The following is a 17,983-nucleotide window of genomic DNA, read 5'->3' on the forward strand; positions in this document are numbered from 1 at the left end:
ATACAGAGAGAGAATAAGCAATGTAGGAGCTATCAAACTTGGTCCAAAACAATGAATTCAATCATTTCACACGTGTCTTTAAAGTCGTAACATTAATCTAACCTTAAAACATTTAAGGGTAATATCAGTATGTTTGCCTTTAAAAACTGCATAATTATTTTGATGATTTCTTTAAAAAGATGTATGCGGGCTATTTTCATTCATTTCTGACGTGTCTTGCAAGCACTGTAGATAACAGGAACCTTGCTTTGCCAGTTACTTTTTAATGAAACTCCAGCGTAAACTCTTCCTGTGTCTAAGAGGAGATCAGCAGTCGGTACGGGCGGGGGAAGGAGCCCGAGGGCTGGGGCTGTGCCTGCCGTGGCTGTAGTGCAGAAACAGCACAGTGGAGGAACCGCTCCACCTTAAGACCTCGGCGGCCCCTCTCTGCTCCCTCTCCCCGGGGAGCAGAGCGGTGGAACCTGGCCACGGCGCACCACAGCCGGCTTGGCACAGAAAAGGTGAGTACGGCTTCTGGAGCCCAGGCCAGCACGATATTGTTCCCATTCCCCAGCTTCCCTTCTTCAGCTGCAGTGACACTTCGCCATGCTAGAAACGGATTAACGTCTAATGAACGTTATACAGCTCTGAGAAAGTAGAACACCGCTTCTATAACAAAGCTTTATCAGGTATACACTAAAAGGGGCCTAAAGACGTTTCCAGTGAAATTCTTCGAAAGTCTATATTATAAGGTGAATGCTAATATAACCCACATACAGCAATGATACCGTGAGGGGCTTTAAGAGTAACTGTTCTGACAGATAAGCACGGACCAAAGAAGAAAAGTTCCTCTGCCAAGAGCTCTCTCCTCCACAATGATTGATTATCATGGCAACGCTCCAGGTCGCTGGTGCGTTTTCGTTGCGCACGGGATTCGGCCCCACTCAGATCAAAGGGCCCTCAGGAAAGGGGTGGTCCCGGGATATGGGGATAAATAGGAGGGACCGGCTCAGTTCTGACAGAAGGCAGAACAGACCAGACGGTCCTGCAGAGCAAAGACTTGCCTCTGACCTGACAGCTAGATTTAGACACGGAGACATCTCAGTTTTAAAGAAAGAGATAGAGAGATAGAGGCGACCTGTTGGATTTTACTGCCGCAACCCTTATTGTCGTTTAATGAACGGACTTCTTTGCAACAGTTCAAATCTGCACATAACTTTTAAATTAGTTTTGCACTGGATTTGATTTTTTTCTTAGTTATTTGTTTAGATTTATATACGTGTGCGTAATATTGGGTTTTGGGGGTTTTGTGAGTTCAAAGACCTTTTTTTAGTTCATGGTGGATTTTTAAAGGATTTACTTCTTCATTGTAAAGACTTAACTCTCAGTTTATCTTTCCACTTGTCGGATTCCACAGTTCCATGATGTCGTTTTTACCCATTTCCATCAGTTTAATTGCCGCTCTGTGCGTCTGCGCAGCGCACGGTGCTTGGGAGCAGGGCACCGTTGTGCCGGTCAGGTTAGACCCGACGGCCCGGTCGGAGAGCGAAACCGAACCGTGGCGGACTCTTTCCGCGGAGGAGAGCGAGAAGGAGGCGGAAATGAGGGTGTACCGGTTGGACGTATTTGGCATGCAGCTGGTTTTGCGTCTAGAGCCTGACCAGACCTTTTTGGCGCCAGGTTTTGTCTTCCACATCGTGGGGACTCCAGTGTCTGAACCGACACCGAAACCCAATAGCGGAGCCGAGCCGGGTTGCTTCTACTCGGGCACGGTGAACGGGGATGAGCGCTCCGCCGCTGCGCTCAACCTGTGCCATGGACTCAGGGGCGGATTCTACTTCAAGGGCGAAGAGTACTTTATTCAGCCCCTTAACTCCACTGATTTCTTGGGCACGGACGAAGATGTGCATACGATTCGTCGGAGAGGCCGGGCAGCTTCGGCTGAGGAGAGCACCTCCAAGTGCGGGGTCAACGAGGATGAGGAGAGGGTGCCAAAGAATCTGGGAAAAGCGGCCAGTCACGGAGCCCCTAACGCAGACCAGACAGGTAATGCTGTGCGCATTTTACACGCTGTTACTCATTTTTATGACGGACTTAGCTGAAATGCGGAGAGCAGCAACATAAAAGAAGCAAAGAAAACCCAACAAGGTTATTTATGTATTTTTAAAAACGAAAAGTATTCAGCTTTAAATATTAAAAAAGAGAGCAAAGATTAGATTTTATGTTAAACGTGTAAATGTAGCAAAAGTTAATGTGTCAGGGTTGCACAGCGTGCGCGATGCACTCGACTACCTTTTGACAGCTCTGTCAGCGCACTGCCAGTGAGGAAGGGAGGGGAGGAAAGGTGGGGGTGGGGGGGGGGGGGGGTTAAACTACTTTAAGAGGAAAGAAGAGGAGGAGTGTGGGTGAAGGGGGTTGGGGCCAGTCAGAGCCCGGTATCGCTGAGGCGTGTAAACTTGCCTCCTGGTACAACTCTCACCGGCAGACACTCTTCCCCCCACCCCACCCCCAGAAAGGATTTTCTCCCTTCGCTCTTTCTCTCTCTGGCATAATTTTCCACCAGAGAAGGTCAGTTTAAGAATGCGTGGACCCCGAGGAGGAGGAGCTGTTGGTGGTGTGACGCTGAGTCATGGCAGCCAGGCTGCTCCAGGCACATCCGGAGCTCTCCTGGGAGCCTCTATCCCTCTGAGAAGAAAAAAAAAAATAACGGGTCCCTGTAGCTGCTATTTAGGACACTAACTGCCCTCTAGCATTTCTTATAATTGAAGTCATTCAGTTTATCTGGGGCAACTTGCACACTGCAGAACTCAGCAGCAAACGTTGGACTAACAGAATAAATGCTCATTAAACCTCTGCTCTCAGCTCACCACAGGGCCAGGCGTTTTGTTTCCACCCCTCGTTATCTGGAGATCATGCTGGTGGCTGACCAGTCTATGGCCGAGTTCCACGGCACGGGGCTCAAACCTTACCTCCTGAGCATTATGGCAGTGGCGTCCCGCCTTTACCGCCACCCTAGCATCCACAACTCAATCAGCCTGGCGGTGGTGAAGCTGCTGGTGGTGTACGAGGAGGAGCGAGGTCCTCAGGTGTCATCCAACGCTGCCATGACTCTCCGCAACTTCTGCAAGTGGCAGCGACAGCACAATCCTCCAAGCGACCGCCACCCGGAGCACTACGACACGGCTGTGCTCTTCACCAGGACGGTAAGTCAGAGTGTTGGTTTTATGGTAGAGCATATAATAGAACAGGTGTGGAGAAATGGGGAGTATTCACGATCTTGCTCTCCACTTTCTGCTTTGTTAGGACCTTTGCGGTGCCCACTCGTGTGACACTTTGGGCATGGCGGATGTTGGCACGGTGTGTGACCCGGACAGGAGCTGCTCGATTATTGAGGATGATGGACTCCAAGCAGCATTTACAGTGGCACACGAACTGGGTAAGTAAAAAAAAAAAGAGTTTGGCCATGATGTAAAATCTTTTTAATCACATGCATCACTTATTAAATAACTTATTTCATCTCCTCCTTCAGGCCACGTGTTTAACATGCCTCATGATGATGCCCAGCTGTGTTCTGGCATCAACGGTGCCCACTGGGGTTCCCACATGATGGCCTCCACCCTGTCTAACCTGGACCAGCAGCAGCCTTGGTCTCCTTGCTCCGCCCTAATGGTCACCACCTTCCTGGACAACGGCCATGGTCAGTGTCTGCTGGATAAGCCTGTTAAGCCCGAGCCACTGCCCCAGCCCCTGCCCGGGGCAGTCTATGATGCTGACCATCAGTGTAGCCTGACCTTTGATGAAGACTCCCAGCACTGCCCTGACCTGAGCACCACTTGTGCAGCTCTGTGGTGCACTGTGACTACATCCAATGGTTTGCTCGTGTGCCAAACCAAGAACTTCCCATGGGCTGATGGGACACCCTGCGGGCATGACAGCTACTGCTTGGCTGGGCACTGTCTCACTAAGAGCCAGGCCGCTAAACAACAGGTATGACCCAGACCTGATTTAAGCACTTTTTTTCTACATGCTGTTAGTCTGCTGGACCAATCGAGCTATAATTTTTAAATTGCCCTGATTTCAGACTCCTGTTAATGGTGGATGGGGTCCCTGGGGTCCCTGGGGCGACTGCTCTCGGACCTGTGGTGGAGGAGTGCAGTATTCCTTCCGTGCCTGTGATAACCCTGTGCCTGAGAATGGGGGAAAATACTGCGAGGGAAAGAGGATCCAGTACCGCTCATGCAACACAGAAGTGTGCCCAGACACCAATGGTAAGAAATTTTGGCGATTAAATAGAAATAATTCACTTCCCACTCGTTACCTGGGTGTGAATGCTGGCCTGCGGTTATACACTAGCACTAAAGCTGACTTATCCTTGTCTCTTTGTCAGGCCTGTCTTTCCGTGAGGAGCAGTGCTTGGCCCACAATGACATGTCAGCTCAAGTGTCACTGGGTTCAGGCGACGGCGTCGAGTGGGTCCCCAAGTACGCTGGAGTTTCACCTAAAGACCGCTGCAAGCTGGTGTGCAGGGCCAAGGGGACCGGATACTTCTTTGTCCTCAAGTCTAAGGTGAGAGTTTCTAAAGGCTACAAAAAACAATATTTATAGTGCACAAGTTCATTATTACCCTCAACAGTCCTCTAAGTCATGCAGACATCCAAGTGAAAGGATTAATCATTGCACTTTTTCCCCCCACCCTCTGGGTTTCAGTCTCAGCATGGAAAAGTCACCTTTTACCTTTTGAATCTTACAAAACAAAACTTTAATGTCCCATTTGTGCTTCTCTGCTGACCCCAGGTGGCTGACGGCACACCATGCAGCCCTGATTCCACCTCAGTCTGCGTCCAGGGCCAGTGTGTGAAGGCTGGATGTGATCGTATCATCGGCTCCAACCGGCGCTTCGATAAGTGTGGCGTGTGTGGCGGAGATGGTTCGACCTGCAAGAAGGTGTCAGGCTCTATGGAGCGTGCCAGGTAGACATCTGACCTTAAAATATTCATCACTCTTGTATCAGATTCTTTTTTTAATATATATGTTGCTAAATTTACCCTCCATCTGTGTCTGTTTCAGGCCTGGTTACCAGGATGTTGTAACTATCCCTGCTGGTGCCACACACCTCGACATCAAGCAGCGTGCTCCAGCCAGTAGTCGTCACGATAACAGCTACTTGGCAGTGCGGCGCCAGGATGGAACCTATTTACTTAATGGTGATTACAAGCTGATGACCATGGAGACGGACATTCCCCTCCCAGGGGCACTCTTGCGCTACAGCGGCTCCTCAGCCACTCTGGAGCGCATCAGGAGCTTCTCCCCGCTCCCTGAGGCCCTCACAATCCAGGTGCTTTCCGTAGGGGAATCCCCGAGGCCCAGGGTTAAATACAGCTATTTTGCCCCTCGTCCCAATCATGCTGCTTCATCCTCCAACAACAACAACATTGGAGGCCGTCGGAAGTCTATCAATGCCATCCAAGAGGTGGGAGGAGCCGAGTGGACTCTGAGGGAGTGGGGTCCCTGTTCCCAGACCTGCGGAGAAGGTGTGCAACAGAGAGCGGTCGTGTGCCTGGACTCCCAGGGACATCCCTCTGGAGACTGCCCAGAGGAGCTTCGCCCTTTGGCCTCACGGTCCTGCGCCCTCCATTCCTGCCCCTCCTGGCTCCTTGGAAAATGGTCACCGTGCTCTAAGACCTGCGGCCGAGGTTTCCGTAAACGTGCGCTGCGCTGCATCGACCACAACGGGCGCACGCTAACCAACGACAGCTGTGACCCCAAAGACCGTCCGCGACCCCTGCTGGAGCTGTGCGATCAGAGTGCCTGCTGAGGACTGCATATGCAATCTAACCTTCTGTTACACCAGCACTCAGAAAGACAGCAGATTAAAAACTCTGATCTTTTCTGCCCACAGAGGCTAATGAATGTTTACATCCAGAGTGAGAGTGCTGCAGAATTCAGTGTGTCCACAATTGTCACTGTAACTATCAATATTTAGCCATTCCCTCCATCAATCCGGGGGTTAAATGTTGAACAGTAGGACTGAACATAGCTTGCTGCCTGTCTGTCCTCCTTGTAAAGCAGTGGCACATTTCATTTGCGTCCCATTGAGGGGAAGAACGCATGGACATTCCTGATTTCCCTAAAAGAGGATGCTGCTTATCATACCAATGTCACACCTGTGTGTGTGTGTTTGTGTGTGTGTCAGACAGTATGTGTGTGTCATAATTTTAATGCATGTATATAATGTTTGTCCAAGCTGGGCTGGACAGATAAATAATGGTTGGAATGGGGGAGGAGCTTAATCGCACGGTATATAAAGAGACAAAAGGAAGAGAATAGCTCATAATCTAACTGCTCACCCCATCAGGTATGGAAAATAAGATGGCTCATGGTCATGTCCAAACTTCAGTCTGCATTTATTTATCATAAACCTGAAGCACTTCATCTTCTTTTCTATTCTTTTGTTTTAGCCAGCGGCACATTGTAACACCCAGTTTCTCTGAATGCCTCAGTATAGTGTTTTTTAGCCATATCTTGCCCTCGTCTACACAGCCTTCCAAGAGGGAATTCCTCAAAGACCAAAGAGGTGTGTGTGTGTGTGTGTGTGTGTGTGTGTGTGTGGGTGAACATGCGTGTGCGTGGAGGCCTAAAGAGGGACGTGTCTCCTACTACTACTTCATAAGTAAGTCTCTCCTGCCTTCTGTGAAGACACCATGTTTTGTTTTGTTTTCCTTTTGTATAGAATATCCAAACTTTATTTATTTTTGTACAGCCTGTTAAATATAACCATGTGGCTTTTTAAAAAAATATTATTTTTTATTTGTTATTGAGGTCAAAGAAGGAAGTAGAATATATAGAGTATTTATACAGTGTTTTATATATATAAATGGTCCTAGGTTCATGAATAAAACATCGCATTAACTTGTTCAATTTATGTGTCCCGAGTTGTTTGTCTGACTCAAAGTTATGCATTATTAGCAGAGCCCAACGTTTATCAGCCGATATTAGCTATTTGCTGAGATCTCAGTACTGGAATTTATGATGGAGTAAAGAATAAACAAGAGAAACATCCTTTAGCCTTTTTGTACGTGTTGATATTGTTTTAATCTGACAATCGACTTGTGCGGGCAACTTCCCAACCAGCTCATACAAGTAGAGTCAGGCACAGCATAAGCAAGTAATTCACAACTACATTCTTTTTAAACTGCATAGCCGTATTACCTCAATAAGGACTCTAAAATAACTAAACTTAACAAATGTTAGGGAAATTCCTCTATGTTTCGTATGACTGAAAGAAAAAATATCAGCTCATATGTATCAACTGCTTAAATCAATAAATATTGGTTGGTATCAGTATTGGTCTTAAAATCAGGCTATAACAAATTATAAAAGCAGGCTGTAGCTGCCAGCTGTTTGCTAGGCTCCATCTCCACTAAGTTGACAGGACCTCTCGATTGTGTTTATGGTGTCTGTGGCCCTATGAGCATTTTTAATGCATTTTGTATGACAAACAACATTCCTCCGTGTGGGAAAGTCCGTCCAAGACATCTGTGCGACAGTTGTGGTCAGTGAAAGCATGTTACCTCGCTAATCCAGTCTATTAGGGTCAGCTGATGCACTCCAATACACACATGCACCTTAAAAAATATCTAACTTTAAAATGAGACTTCACCGAGCCGCTACATTCATCTGTTACATACAGCCCATGGTTCCAGTGAGCTCTGCGGGCCTGTTTGACAACTTCTTCTTTATTATTTATTGATGGTTGGCAAACAGCAAAATGGAGTTTGACGACTTTTGATTTTTGTGTCTTTGTGTGTGATTCAGAGTTCATCCACTAGATGGGACTACATAAATTTATTCTCCTCCACTATGACTCCATAAACCACTATATTCCATAACTAACCATATAGTGGTCTGTGTCTCAGAAACGTTTGGGTTGCAAAAGGAAAGAGGGAAGGGCTTTAGTCATTTGGGTGAACTGGCCCCTTTTAAATAATGGTGTAACTGGACTGAAGACTGCAAAACAATCAGTTCATTAGCTGTTATCAGCCCAAATCTGTTTGAGCTGCTCACAAAACCTTTTTATATGCTCATTATTATCAGAATCAGAGTACTTTATTATTCTGTGAGGAAATTATATCATCACAGTTGCTCCCCGAGCTTCTGAAAAGACAGGGTGAAATATTTTTTCTCTGAAAAATTAAAATCAATGCCAGAGAAGCTTAAAATAATTATAGGAAAACGTGAATTCCACAACAACTGCAGGACTGACATTTTAATAGTAAGACAGCAGGAATAAATAACAAACAGGAGAGGAGGCACACATTAGAGAACAGGTCACATGACATGATATCATTTTCTCTGCAATTTCTACTCGTAATTTTAACTGAATAACAAATAACATGTATTTTAAAGTCACAGACAATGAAAACTAACAGAAATCTGTGCTGAATTTGTTATGTTGTAAGTTCAATTCACTTCAATCTGTATAGTGCCAAATAGAATGAAATGATGGCTTTCTCAAGGTGTTTCACTCTGTAAGGTAAGGTAACAAGCTCACAGTATTAAAAAGTAACCCCCAACAGACAAGCCCCTTTGAGCCGAGCACTAGGCCACAGTGGGGAGGAAGAAACCTCTGGCAGAACCAGGCTCAGTGAGTGGGGGCCATTTCACGACTGCTCCAAGGGTTTTCAAAAATAACTTGATCAATTAAAGAGCCATTATGATTTTAAAACTAGCTCATTTAAAGTCTCCAATTAGTTTTAAAGAATGTTTTCAGTGGATATCACAGTTTCCCTACATTTCAGAAACCTTATTTTGTCTGCTGGTGCAGTTGTTCCACCGAAACTTGTATTTTTCTTTCTTTTCTTATGTTAGTCTCAACATCATGGGCTCTTGCATTGCCAGTGCTTCACAGCATTGCAACAAAGAAGTGGATCGCAGATGATCATAAGCATATGATGCCAAATGAAGCTGTGCAGCAGGAGCACGCCACAGATGAATTACAGGAAGCTGTGAAACCAAATGACAGTGCATCACAGGTTGGAGATAGAAATGATGCAGATCATAGCTCACGTGGGTCTCAAGTGAGCCATCTTGAGACCCACATTACTACCAAATTAGTAGAGTTTCCTAAACTCGTGCTAAACAGGAAGCAGGAGCCATGCTGGAACATGTCGCAGCGTTGAAGAAAAAGCAACAACTTGAGTTTGAGTTGGCCAGGATTAGGCAACATCTTGAGCTTGAAACAGCAAGAGTCAAAGCTGAAAAGGAAGAGTTAGAGCTGGAGACTGCATTAGCTGAAAGCCAAGCAAAGTTAAAGGTCCTTAAAGAATATGAAAGATCTGAAGATGGTCTGAGAAGTTATGTATCAATACAAAGATCGCAAGGTCGAGGAGTTAAAAAGGAAAGGGTTGGCATGATGCTCCCCACAACAAACTGATGTTATCACTGAGTTACTTGTGAAACAGCAGCAGCTGGCTCAGTAGCCAACAAAGGACAGTCCTGTTTTTAGAGGTGATGCACTAGCCTTCATAAGAGCCTCCGAGCATGCAGTAAAGCAAAAGACTGATAACAATCAAGATAAGTTGTATTTCTTGGAACAATTCACTGCTGGCGAACCACAGGAGCTAATTCACAGTTGTGTACACATGACTCCTAGCAAAGGTTACCGTGAGGCCAAACAGTTGCTACATAAGCACTATGGCGATGAGCTAAGGATCGCAAATGCATCCATTTAGAAAGCACTCAAATGGCCCCAAGTGAAAAATGATGACAGCAAAGCATTAAATGCTTATGCTATGTTTTTGACTGGATGTAGCAACATCATGAAGGATGTTGAATTTTTGGAAGAGATGGATAATCCTACCAATCTACGTACAGTGATATCCAAGCTGCCCTACAAAACCCAAAAACGGAGTGTTGAGGCATTTGAATTCCAAGAGAAAAGGGGTAAAAGAGCAAGATTTGCTGACTTCATGAACTTCATAGACCGCCAAGCTAAAATAGCTATGGATCCACTCTTTGGTAATATCCCAGACAACCATGTAATGACAAGTGGAAAGAGTGACCAAAGGGAAAGGTATCCAGCAAAGAAAGAGTTTCGGGGAAGCAATTTTGCCACCAACATTCCACTGAGAACAAAAGACCACAAGAAACAAACATTAAAACAGAAAACTTAATCAAAACAGTGAGTGCTTTTGAGAAGCCATGTTTGTACTGTCAGCAGCCTCACGCTCTTGTTTCTTGTGGCAAGATTAAGAATCAACCACACAAAGAACAAGTAGACTTGTGGAAGTCAAAAGGACTCTGTTTTGGATGTTTGGTTTCTGGGCGTCTCAGCAAGTTCTGCAAACGAAGAATGGAATGTAAAGAATGTTCACTAAAATCTAAAATGAGTGTTAAATACATAGAGACATACGCCTTTTTAGACCCGGGAAGCACGGCAACATTTTGCACTGAAGATCTGCAAAGGAAACTGAATGTTAAAGGAAAGCGTACACAGATACTCCTAAGTACCATGAGTCAAGAAAACCCAGGAGAACAGAAACTCATGAATAGTTTTGTTATATCAGACCTGGAAGTGTGTGGGTTGGAAGATTCCAAGTTCACTGACTTACCCAAGGTGTTTACTCACACTAGTATACCTGTGAGTAGTGGAAACATACCCAAACAGTCAGACATTCATAAATGGTCGTATCTACATGAAGTGAGGCTACCAGAGATAGAGGCTAATGTTGAGCTGCTTATATGAGTTAACTGTGCAAAAGCAATGGAGCCATGGCGTGTCATTAATGGACAAAATGGAGGTCCTTATGCAGTGAAGACTACCATTGGTTGGGTTGTGAACGGACCCATAAGCAAAGAACTAAACGGCACAGAAGACAAAGAACCACATTTCTCAGTAAGCAGAATCTCCTTGGTGGAAGTTGAGAAGCTTCTAGTCCAACAGTACAATATAGATTTTTCAGAACGTAATTATGATGACGAAGAGGAAATGTCACAAGAAGACAAAACAGTTTCTAAGATCAGTAGAAAAGACAACGACCTTTGAAAATGGACACTATAGCATTGGATTGCCGCTCAGGAATGAGAATATCCAAATGCCAGACAACCGCTGTGTTGCAGAACAGCGAATAGCATGTTTGCTCAGGAAGTTTAAGAAGAATCTTCAATTTTTTGAAGAGTACAAGGCTTTCGTGGAAAACATCATCACCAAGGGCTATGCAGTTCATGTGCCAGACCACCAGTTGAGCCATGATGACAACAGAGTGTTCTATATACCACACCATGGGGTGTATCACCCGAAGAAGAGAAAGTTGCGAGTCGTGTTTGACTGTACGGCTTCATACCAGGATATGTCTCTAAACAAGGAGTTACTGCAGGGACCGGATCTGACTAACACACTGGTGGATGTTCTTTTAAGATTCCATGAAGAACCAGTAGCGCTGATGGCAGACATTGAATCAATGTTTTACCAAGTCAACGTACCAGAACGAGATGCTGATCTTCTTCGTTTTCTTTGGTGGCCAGATGGCAAGCTGGATGAGCCCATGAAGAAATATAGGATAATGGTGCATCTCTTTGGAGCTACTTCCTCACCAAGTGTCACCTCATATGCACTAAGAAGAACGGCAGAAGATCACAAGGAAGAAGCGTCTCCAGAAGCTGTTTAGACAGTCCTGTGCAACTTCTACATAGATGACTGTCTGAAAGGTGTAGCTACAGAAGAAGCTGCAGTGAAATTAGTCAGTGATCTTCGTGCTTTGTGTACCAGTGGAGGGTTTACATTAACAAAGTGGACAAGTAACAGTAGGAAAGTGTTGATGTCAATTCCTGAAGAACACAGAGCAAGTGAAGTGAAAGATCTGCATCTTAGGCATGACACTTTGCCAGCTGAGAGAACTCTCAGTGTACAGTGGGACATAGAAACAGATACCTTCACTTACACCATAAAGCTGCAAGACAAGCCAATAACCAGAAGAGGCATTTTGTCAGTCATTAATTCCATATGTGACCCTCTTGGCTTTTTAGCACCAGTCATCTTGCCTGCGAAACTTTTGTTGAAAGATCTCTGTAAAGAGCAGCATGGTTGGGACAAAGAGATCAACGAAAAGCATGCAAAATTTTGGAGAAAATGGCAAGAAGATGTTGTACTTCTCTCTAACTTCCATTTGAGTAGATGCCTAATGCCTACAGGTTTGGATGCACTGTTGTTGTGCAGTTGCACCATTTTTCCGATGCTTCAGATTATGCATGGAACTGTCTCCATCAACCTGTTGATGGAAAACAGACGAGGCAAGAGACATTGCGCTTTACTCATTGGGAAATCAAGAGTTTCTCCACTCAAGAAAATCACAATCCCCATGCTTGAGCTGACTGCAGCAGTGATTTCAGTGAGGATGGACAGATTACTGCGACAAGAGCTTCATGTTCCTCTGCAACAGTCAGTCTTCTGGACAGACAGTACAACTGTGCTTAGATACGTTGCCAGTGAAACATCTCGCTTCAAAACCTTTGTTCCAAATAGAGTTTCGCTGATTTGAGAAGCAACCAAACCATCGCAATGGAAGTATGTGACATCGGCAGAAAATCCTGCAGATCAAGCAAGCAGAGGCTTAATGGCAAAGGATCTGTTGGAAGGAGGTTCATGAATTCACAGGCCAAACTATCTTCTAGATGAAAATGAATGTCCAGAACAGCCAGTGAGAAAGAAGGAAAACCTTCAAAATGATCCAGAAGTCAAGACTTCAGCAAGTGTTAATATACACTTAAAGTTGAAGAAGGCATGGAACCAATGAACCGTGTGATTGACTACTATTCAGACTGGAATAAACTGAAAAGATCAGTGGCCTGGATGATGAAGCTAAGGGAGGGGCTGTGGATGTTAAAAGAAGAAAGTGAACATTTCTCAAAAATAATCCAGAAAAATGAAAATGATCCTGAAAAGCAAAAATTTAGGTTGCAGGTGCACATGGAGAAATTTAAATCTGCAATGGAAAGAAAGGCACTTGCTTTGGAGGATCTTGAGGCTGCCAAATCAGAAATTGTTCGCTTCACCCTACAGACAGGAGGACATCTTAGTTGTGGCAGTCAGTTGTTCAAATTAGACCCAGATCTTCGTGATGGGATGCTGAGAGTTGGTGGCAGACTCAATACATCGGGCTTGCCAGAAAATGCTAAGCAACCAACAAAATCTCTGAACTCATCTTGACAGACATCCATCAAAGAACTGGTCACTGCGGTCACAATTACGTGCTGGCGCAGCTGCGATGCAGATATTGGTTTCCACAAGCCAATTTGGCTGTTAGAAAGATAATCAACAAATGTCAAACTTGCCATAGGATTTCTGGAAAGGTTGGTGAGCAGAAGATGGACACAGATTCCTGTATCAATGCGATTCGACGTTTCATTTGCAGAAGAGGTCAAGTCACCATAATGAGGTCAGATAATGTCACAAACTTTGTGGCAGCTGAAAGGGAGTTGAGGGAAGCCATTCAACGACTGGATAATGACAAAATAGAGTCCTACAACCAAAAGGTATAAAGTGGATTTTTATCAGCCCAGCTGCTTCACATAAAGGTGGGGTCTGGGAGAAACAAATTCAAACAGTGCGGCGAATTCTCACCGCTCTATTTTTTGCACCTGTACCGTTTGGTTCTTTAGTTGTCAGAATTGTTGTCTGAAGGCCAACAAAGATACCCAACGGTCCATTTGATCGACCTTTGTTGTTATTATTATATATTTAATTTTATTTTCAGTTGTTACAGACGGGACAGACATGGTTGGGGGATAGGAAAGGGAGAAAGAAAAATGAAGGAAAAGAGGGGAAGAGGGAGAGTGAGAAAGGGCACTTAAAAAGAAAAAAGAAATCTCCCGGATCACCTGTTGAGAGAGAAAAAAAAGAGAAAACAAGCACAAAAAGAGAGCAGCGCAATAAACACAACACCATCGCATTTATCTAGCCAAGTGTAAATAACAGTAAATACTAATATTGAATGTTGTTGTGCAGCATGCAGGGCCAACAGCGCACAGTGTGCTTTGAGGTAGCAGCCAAGAAAGGTGTGGTTTGTGTCTATGGACAGTGAACACCCGTGTGTACACCAGTGTGCACACCTGTGTGGATGAGCACGCTTGTATTCAAAAGGTTTCTCTATGTAACGATCTGCTAGAGCAGTGGTTCCCAAACTTTTTTCGCTAGGCCCCGCCTTTGTTTTACAAAAAAATCTTCGCGCCCCACCCCCTCCAACCACACACAGTCATATTTTGCTTTAAACTCCCATCCAGTTTATTTCACACCTTAAACATTTAGTAAACAATGAAACTAATAAAAGTAAACTGCAATAAATTACAGGCAGCAATAAAATAAACTACTTACTCTTACGCCACGTCCACACCTACATGGGTATTTTCGAAAATGCAGCTTTTTTTCTATGCGTTTGGACCTTTCGTCCACATGTAAACAGCGTTTCGATTATTAAATGTTATATTTTTTGTTTGTCAGGTGTCCTTTTTGAAGAAAACACATAGGAGCCACTTGAATGAATGTATATAAACACATTTACATGACGGAAAATTTCAAGGAAATAAAAATGCTCAAATTTGAAAGTTTATACAGTGAAGAAATTTAATTTTACGTTTTATAGCTGAAGGAAATGCCTGTAAATAGTACAGAGAATATACTGTTAATCTACAGAATTTTCCGTTTTATCATTTACGGAAAAGTCCTTCAACTTCCATAATAAAAAACTGAAATTGTACTGGCAGAAAATTACCAGGACATTTTTTTTGTTTTTCTATGGAATTCTTTTTTACAGTGTAGCTGTCTAGCTTGTCTTTGACTTGGACGTACTTCTACCTTGAAGACACAAAACTCAATCTATGTTGGCGTTCTGTACATGACCACAGACAACATGGTTGTATGCACTGAGTGACTTGTGTGCCTGAAATTTCTCTCTGGTGTATACACTGGGTTGCTCCACCAAATACGTGTATATATCTGCCCACTGGATATTTTGCCATCTACTAATGTCTTCCACTCAATCTGTAATATCACAAGGAAGTAATTTACTGGTCATCAAAGTTTATTTGCTCAGGTAGTTTTCCCCGTTTTGGGGGGGGATAATTGGTTGATTATCTATCTACCTATTACACTCCACTATACTTCAGTTTCCAAATTACACATGCATCCATACCTACGTCATCAAATGTTAGTAAAACAATTTGCGTGCTTATATGAAATATCCTCCTCCCTCCTTTTGCGCCTTGAGAAAGGACCTCCCCAAAACACAACATATGTAACAGTAGTGATGGGAAAATGAAGCTCGTATCACCACCAAAACACAGCACAAATCCTGCCAATGATTCCATTTTTTTTTAAACTGCAGCAAAACCGCCATAAGTCCTTGGCGAAAAAGGTGAAAAATAGGGCTTTAGGATTGAGGGTGTAACTATTGCACCTATTGTAACTATTAAATATTGTGCACTTGTGCTTTAGATGGAGAAGTTGTACAGCGAGATATCCACAGGCAGGAGTGATTTCCTGTGTCATTCAGCGGTGTATTTGGGTAATCTCAGTCTATCGCCGTACGTGCTCCTGGGACTGGCCACTATGTCATGGAGTGGGTGGGGTGTATTCTCCGGCATTGCCATTAACCTGCCAGTTCAGGTTATTGTTTAATTTCTCATCTCTGTTCGCCTGTGTTTTTGTTTTGTGGTAGTTATCAGCCTAAAGAAACGCTTCTTTAGTTTTGTCTCCCGTGTGTTCTGCTTTTGGGTCCCCTCCTCAAACACACCAGCCATTCCAGCCATGACAACCTCTTAATTTCAAATTAATTAAACCAATTAAACCATATCCAAACTTTATTTATTTTGGACAGCCTGTATAATTATTTGACTTAATAAAATGTTATTTATACATTTTGTTATTAAAGTCAAAGAAGGAAGTGGAACACAAAGAGTATTTTTGCTGTGTTTTATATCTATTTGACCCTTAGTGACCTAAACAATCAGTGGCTTCTAACTGTAACCATCACATCTAAATGACAGTTGTACAGGGGGTTGCTAAAGACTCAGAGTTATCCATTATTAGTAGAGCCCAGCTTATATCAGTCAATGTTAGCTATTTGCCAATATAACAGAACTGCCATTTATTATGAAAAGAAAGTTTAAGAAGCAAAGGAGAAGCAGCAGAAATACCCTTCAACCATGTTGTGAGTATTGATGTTGGATAATTCATCCATCATCTATTGTGTTGGCAACTTCCCAGCCAGTTGATCCAAGTGAGTAATCCACAACTTGATTATATTTAAAACTGCATTTCCATATTATCTTTGTAAGGACTCGCATGTATCTAGACTTAACAAACATTAGGGAAATTGTTTTATGTTTCATGTGTCAGAAAGAAAAAATACCGGTTAATATATTGGATTTTAAAAATCAGGAAATATTGGTATTGGTATCTGTCTTGAAGTCAAAGGAGCTTGCAAAGAAAAGCGTCTGGACTTCTTTAAGTTACTTGAAGACGTTTCACCTCTCATCCGAGAAGCTTCTTCAGTTCTAAGGTCAAATGGTGGAGAGTCCCAGATATAAACCTAGTGGGAGTGACCCCCCACAGAGGGACAAAAGGACCCCCTGATGATCCTCTAATCGCCTGAGCCAAGGTGTGTAACTGGGTGTGGGTCCCAATCAGCCAGAGTTTCGGGTGTGTTCATTGTGAAACCTGGCCCCACCTTATCATGCGAATTCCTGAGGTCAGATGGCCCAGGATGTGAGTGGGCGTTAAGGCGTCTGGGAAGGGATCTCAAAACTGGATTATAGATGGCAGAGAGTTGGTGTCGTAAACCACCGCCTCTGTTCAAAGATGGTCGCTCACAGTGGACATAGATGGCTTCTTTCACTCCTCTTTCAAACCATCTGTCCTCTCTGTCCAAAATGTGAACATTGGCATCCTCGAAAGAGTGACCTTTGACCTTTAGATGCAGATGGACTGCTGAGTCTTGTCCTGTGGAGGTGGCTCTTCTGTGTTGTGCCATGCGCTTGTGAAGTGGCTGTTTGGTCTCTCCAATGTAGAGGTCTGAGCATTCCTCACTGCACTGTACAGTATACACCACATTGTTAAGTTTGTGTTTTGGCGTTTTGTCTTTCGGGTGAACCAGTTTCTGTCTGAGCGTGTTGCTGGGTCTGAAATGCACCGGGATGTCATGCTTGGAGAAAACTCTCCTGAGTTTTTCTGATACACCGGCTACATAGGGGATGACAATCATTGTCACGCTCAGACAAAAACTGGTTCACCCGAAAGACAAAACGCCAAAACACAGACTTAACAATGTGGTGTATACTGTACAGTGCGCACGCACACACACACACACACACACACACACACACACACACACACACACACACACACCAGTAGGTGAATTATCTAAATTGGAAAAGTAAGTTGCAGTACACGAGTGAAAAGAACTCCTTGTTTGTGAGTAAGGTAAGGATGGGTCTGACATTATTCTGTTATTATTCCCATATATATCTGTTCAATTTCATACTTAGATGTAATATAACAAATGTTGTGCTGAGTACATTGACGTCACTCTGAATAAGCCGAGCACCTACTTTCCTCCTCTAAAATTGGTCTAATCAAAGTGAGGCGCTACTTCAGATCCGGCTTAAAAGCAGTCATTGTCATGTCGAGCTACAGTGCAGGAAGTGGAAAATACACTGTCCTTACTGTACGGTCCGGTATGACAGGAAATAACTTTTAGGAAGCCACTGACGTCTTTTTTGCCTCAATGAAAAGTTTGATTGCCACCTCGTCTCTCCTGAACTAGAAGCTGGAGCACATGTGGCACTTCCTGTTTGGCCCCGAGGAAGATGATTTCCCGCCCTGTCGGCTTCAGTGCAGCACAAAGGAAATGATTATCCCCTAATTATAGATGGTTGAGAAGAAAATTGTCTGTCTCTGTAATTTTGATAATAGCATAATGTGTCACCAGCCCAAACAACTGGTCACAGTGAT

At 44.0% G+C, this 17,983-nt stretch overlaps 1 protein-coding gene across 1 annotated transcript; it reads left to right on the forward strand.

The window, feature by feature from the left end:
* Nucleotides 1-989: 989 nt before the first annotated feature.
* Nucleotides 990-7,047, forward strand: adamts1 (ADAM metallopeptidase with thrombospondin type 1 motif, 1). Its single transcript, XM_085264006.1, has 8 exons — nt 990-2,025; nt 2,842-3,182; nt 3,283-3,415; nt 3,509-3,966; nt 4,061-4,247; nt 4,367-4,545; nt 4,774-4,949; nt 5,047-7,047. The coding sequence occupies exons 1-8, from the start codon at nt 1,401-1,403 to the stop codon at nt 5,792-5,794; spliced, it is 2,847 nt and encodes a 948-aa protein (XP_085120132.1). The 5' UTR covers nt 990-1,400; the 3' UTR covers nt 5,795-7,047.
* Nucleotides 7,048-17,983: the final 10,936 nt, after the last annotated feature.

This window comes from Mchenga conophoros, linkage group LG23 (genome assembly GCF_057382185.1).
Source record: "Mchenga conophoros isolate Kocher_MC1m ecotype Shallow Benthic linkage group LG23, M_conophoros_male_GT1.1, whole genome shotgun sequence".
Lineage (NCBI taxonomy): Eukaryota > Metazoa > Chordata > Actinopteri > Cichliformes > Cichlidae > Mchenga > Mchenga conophoros.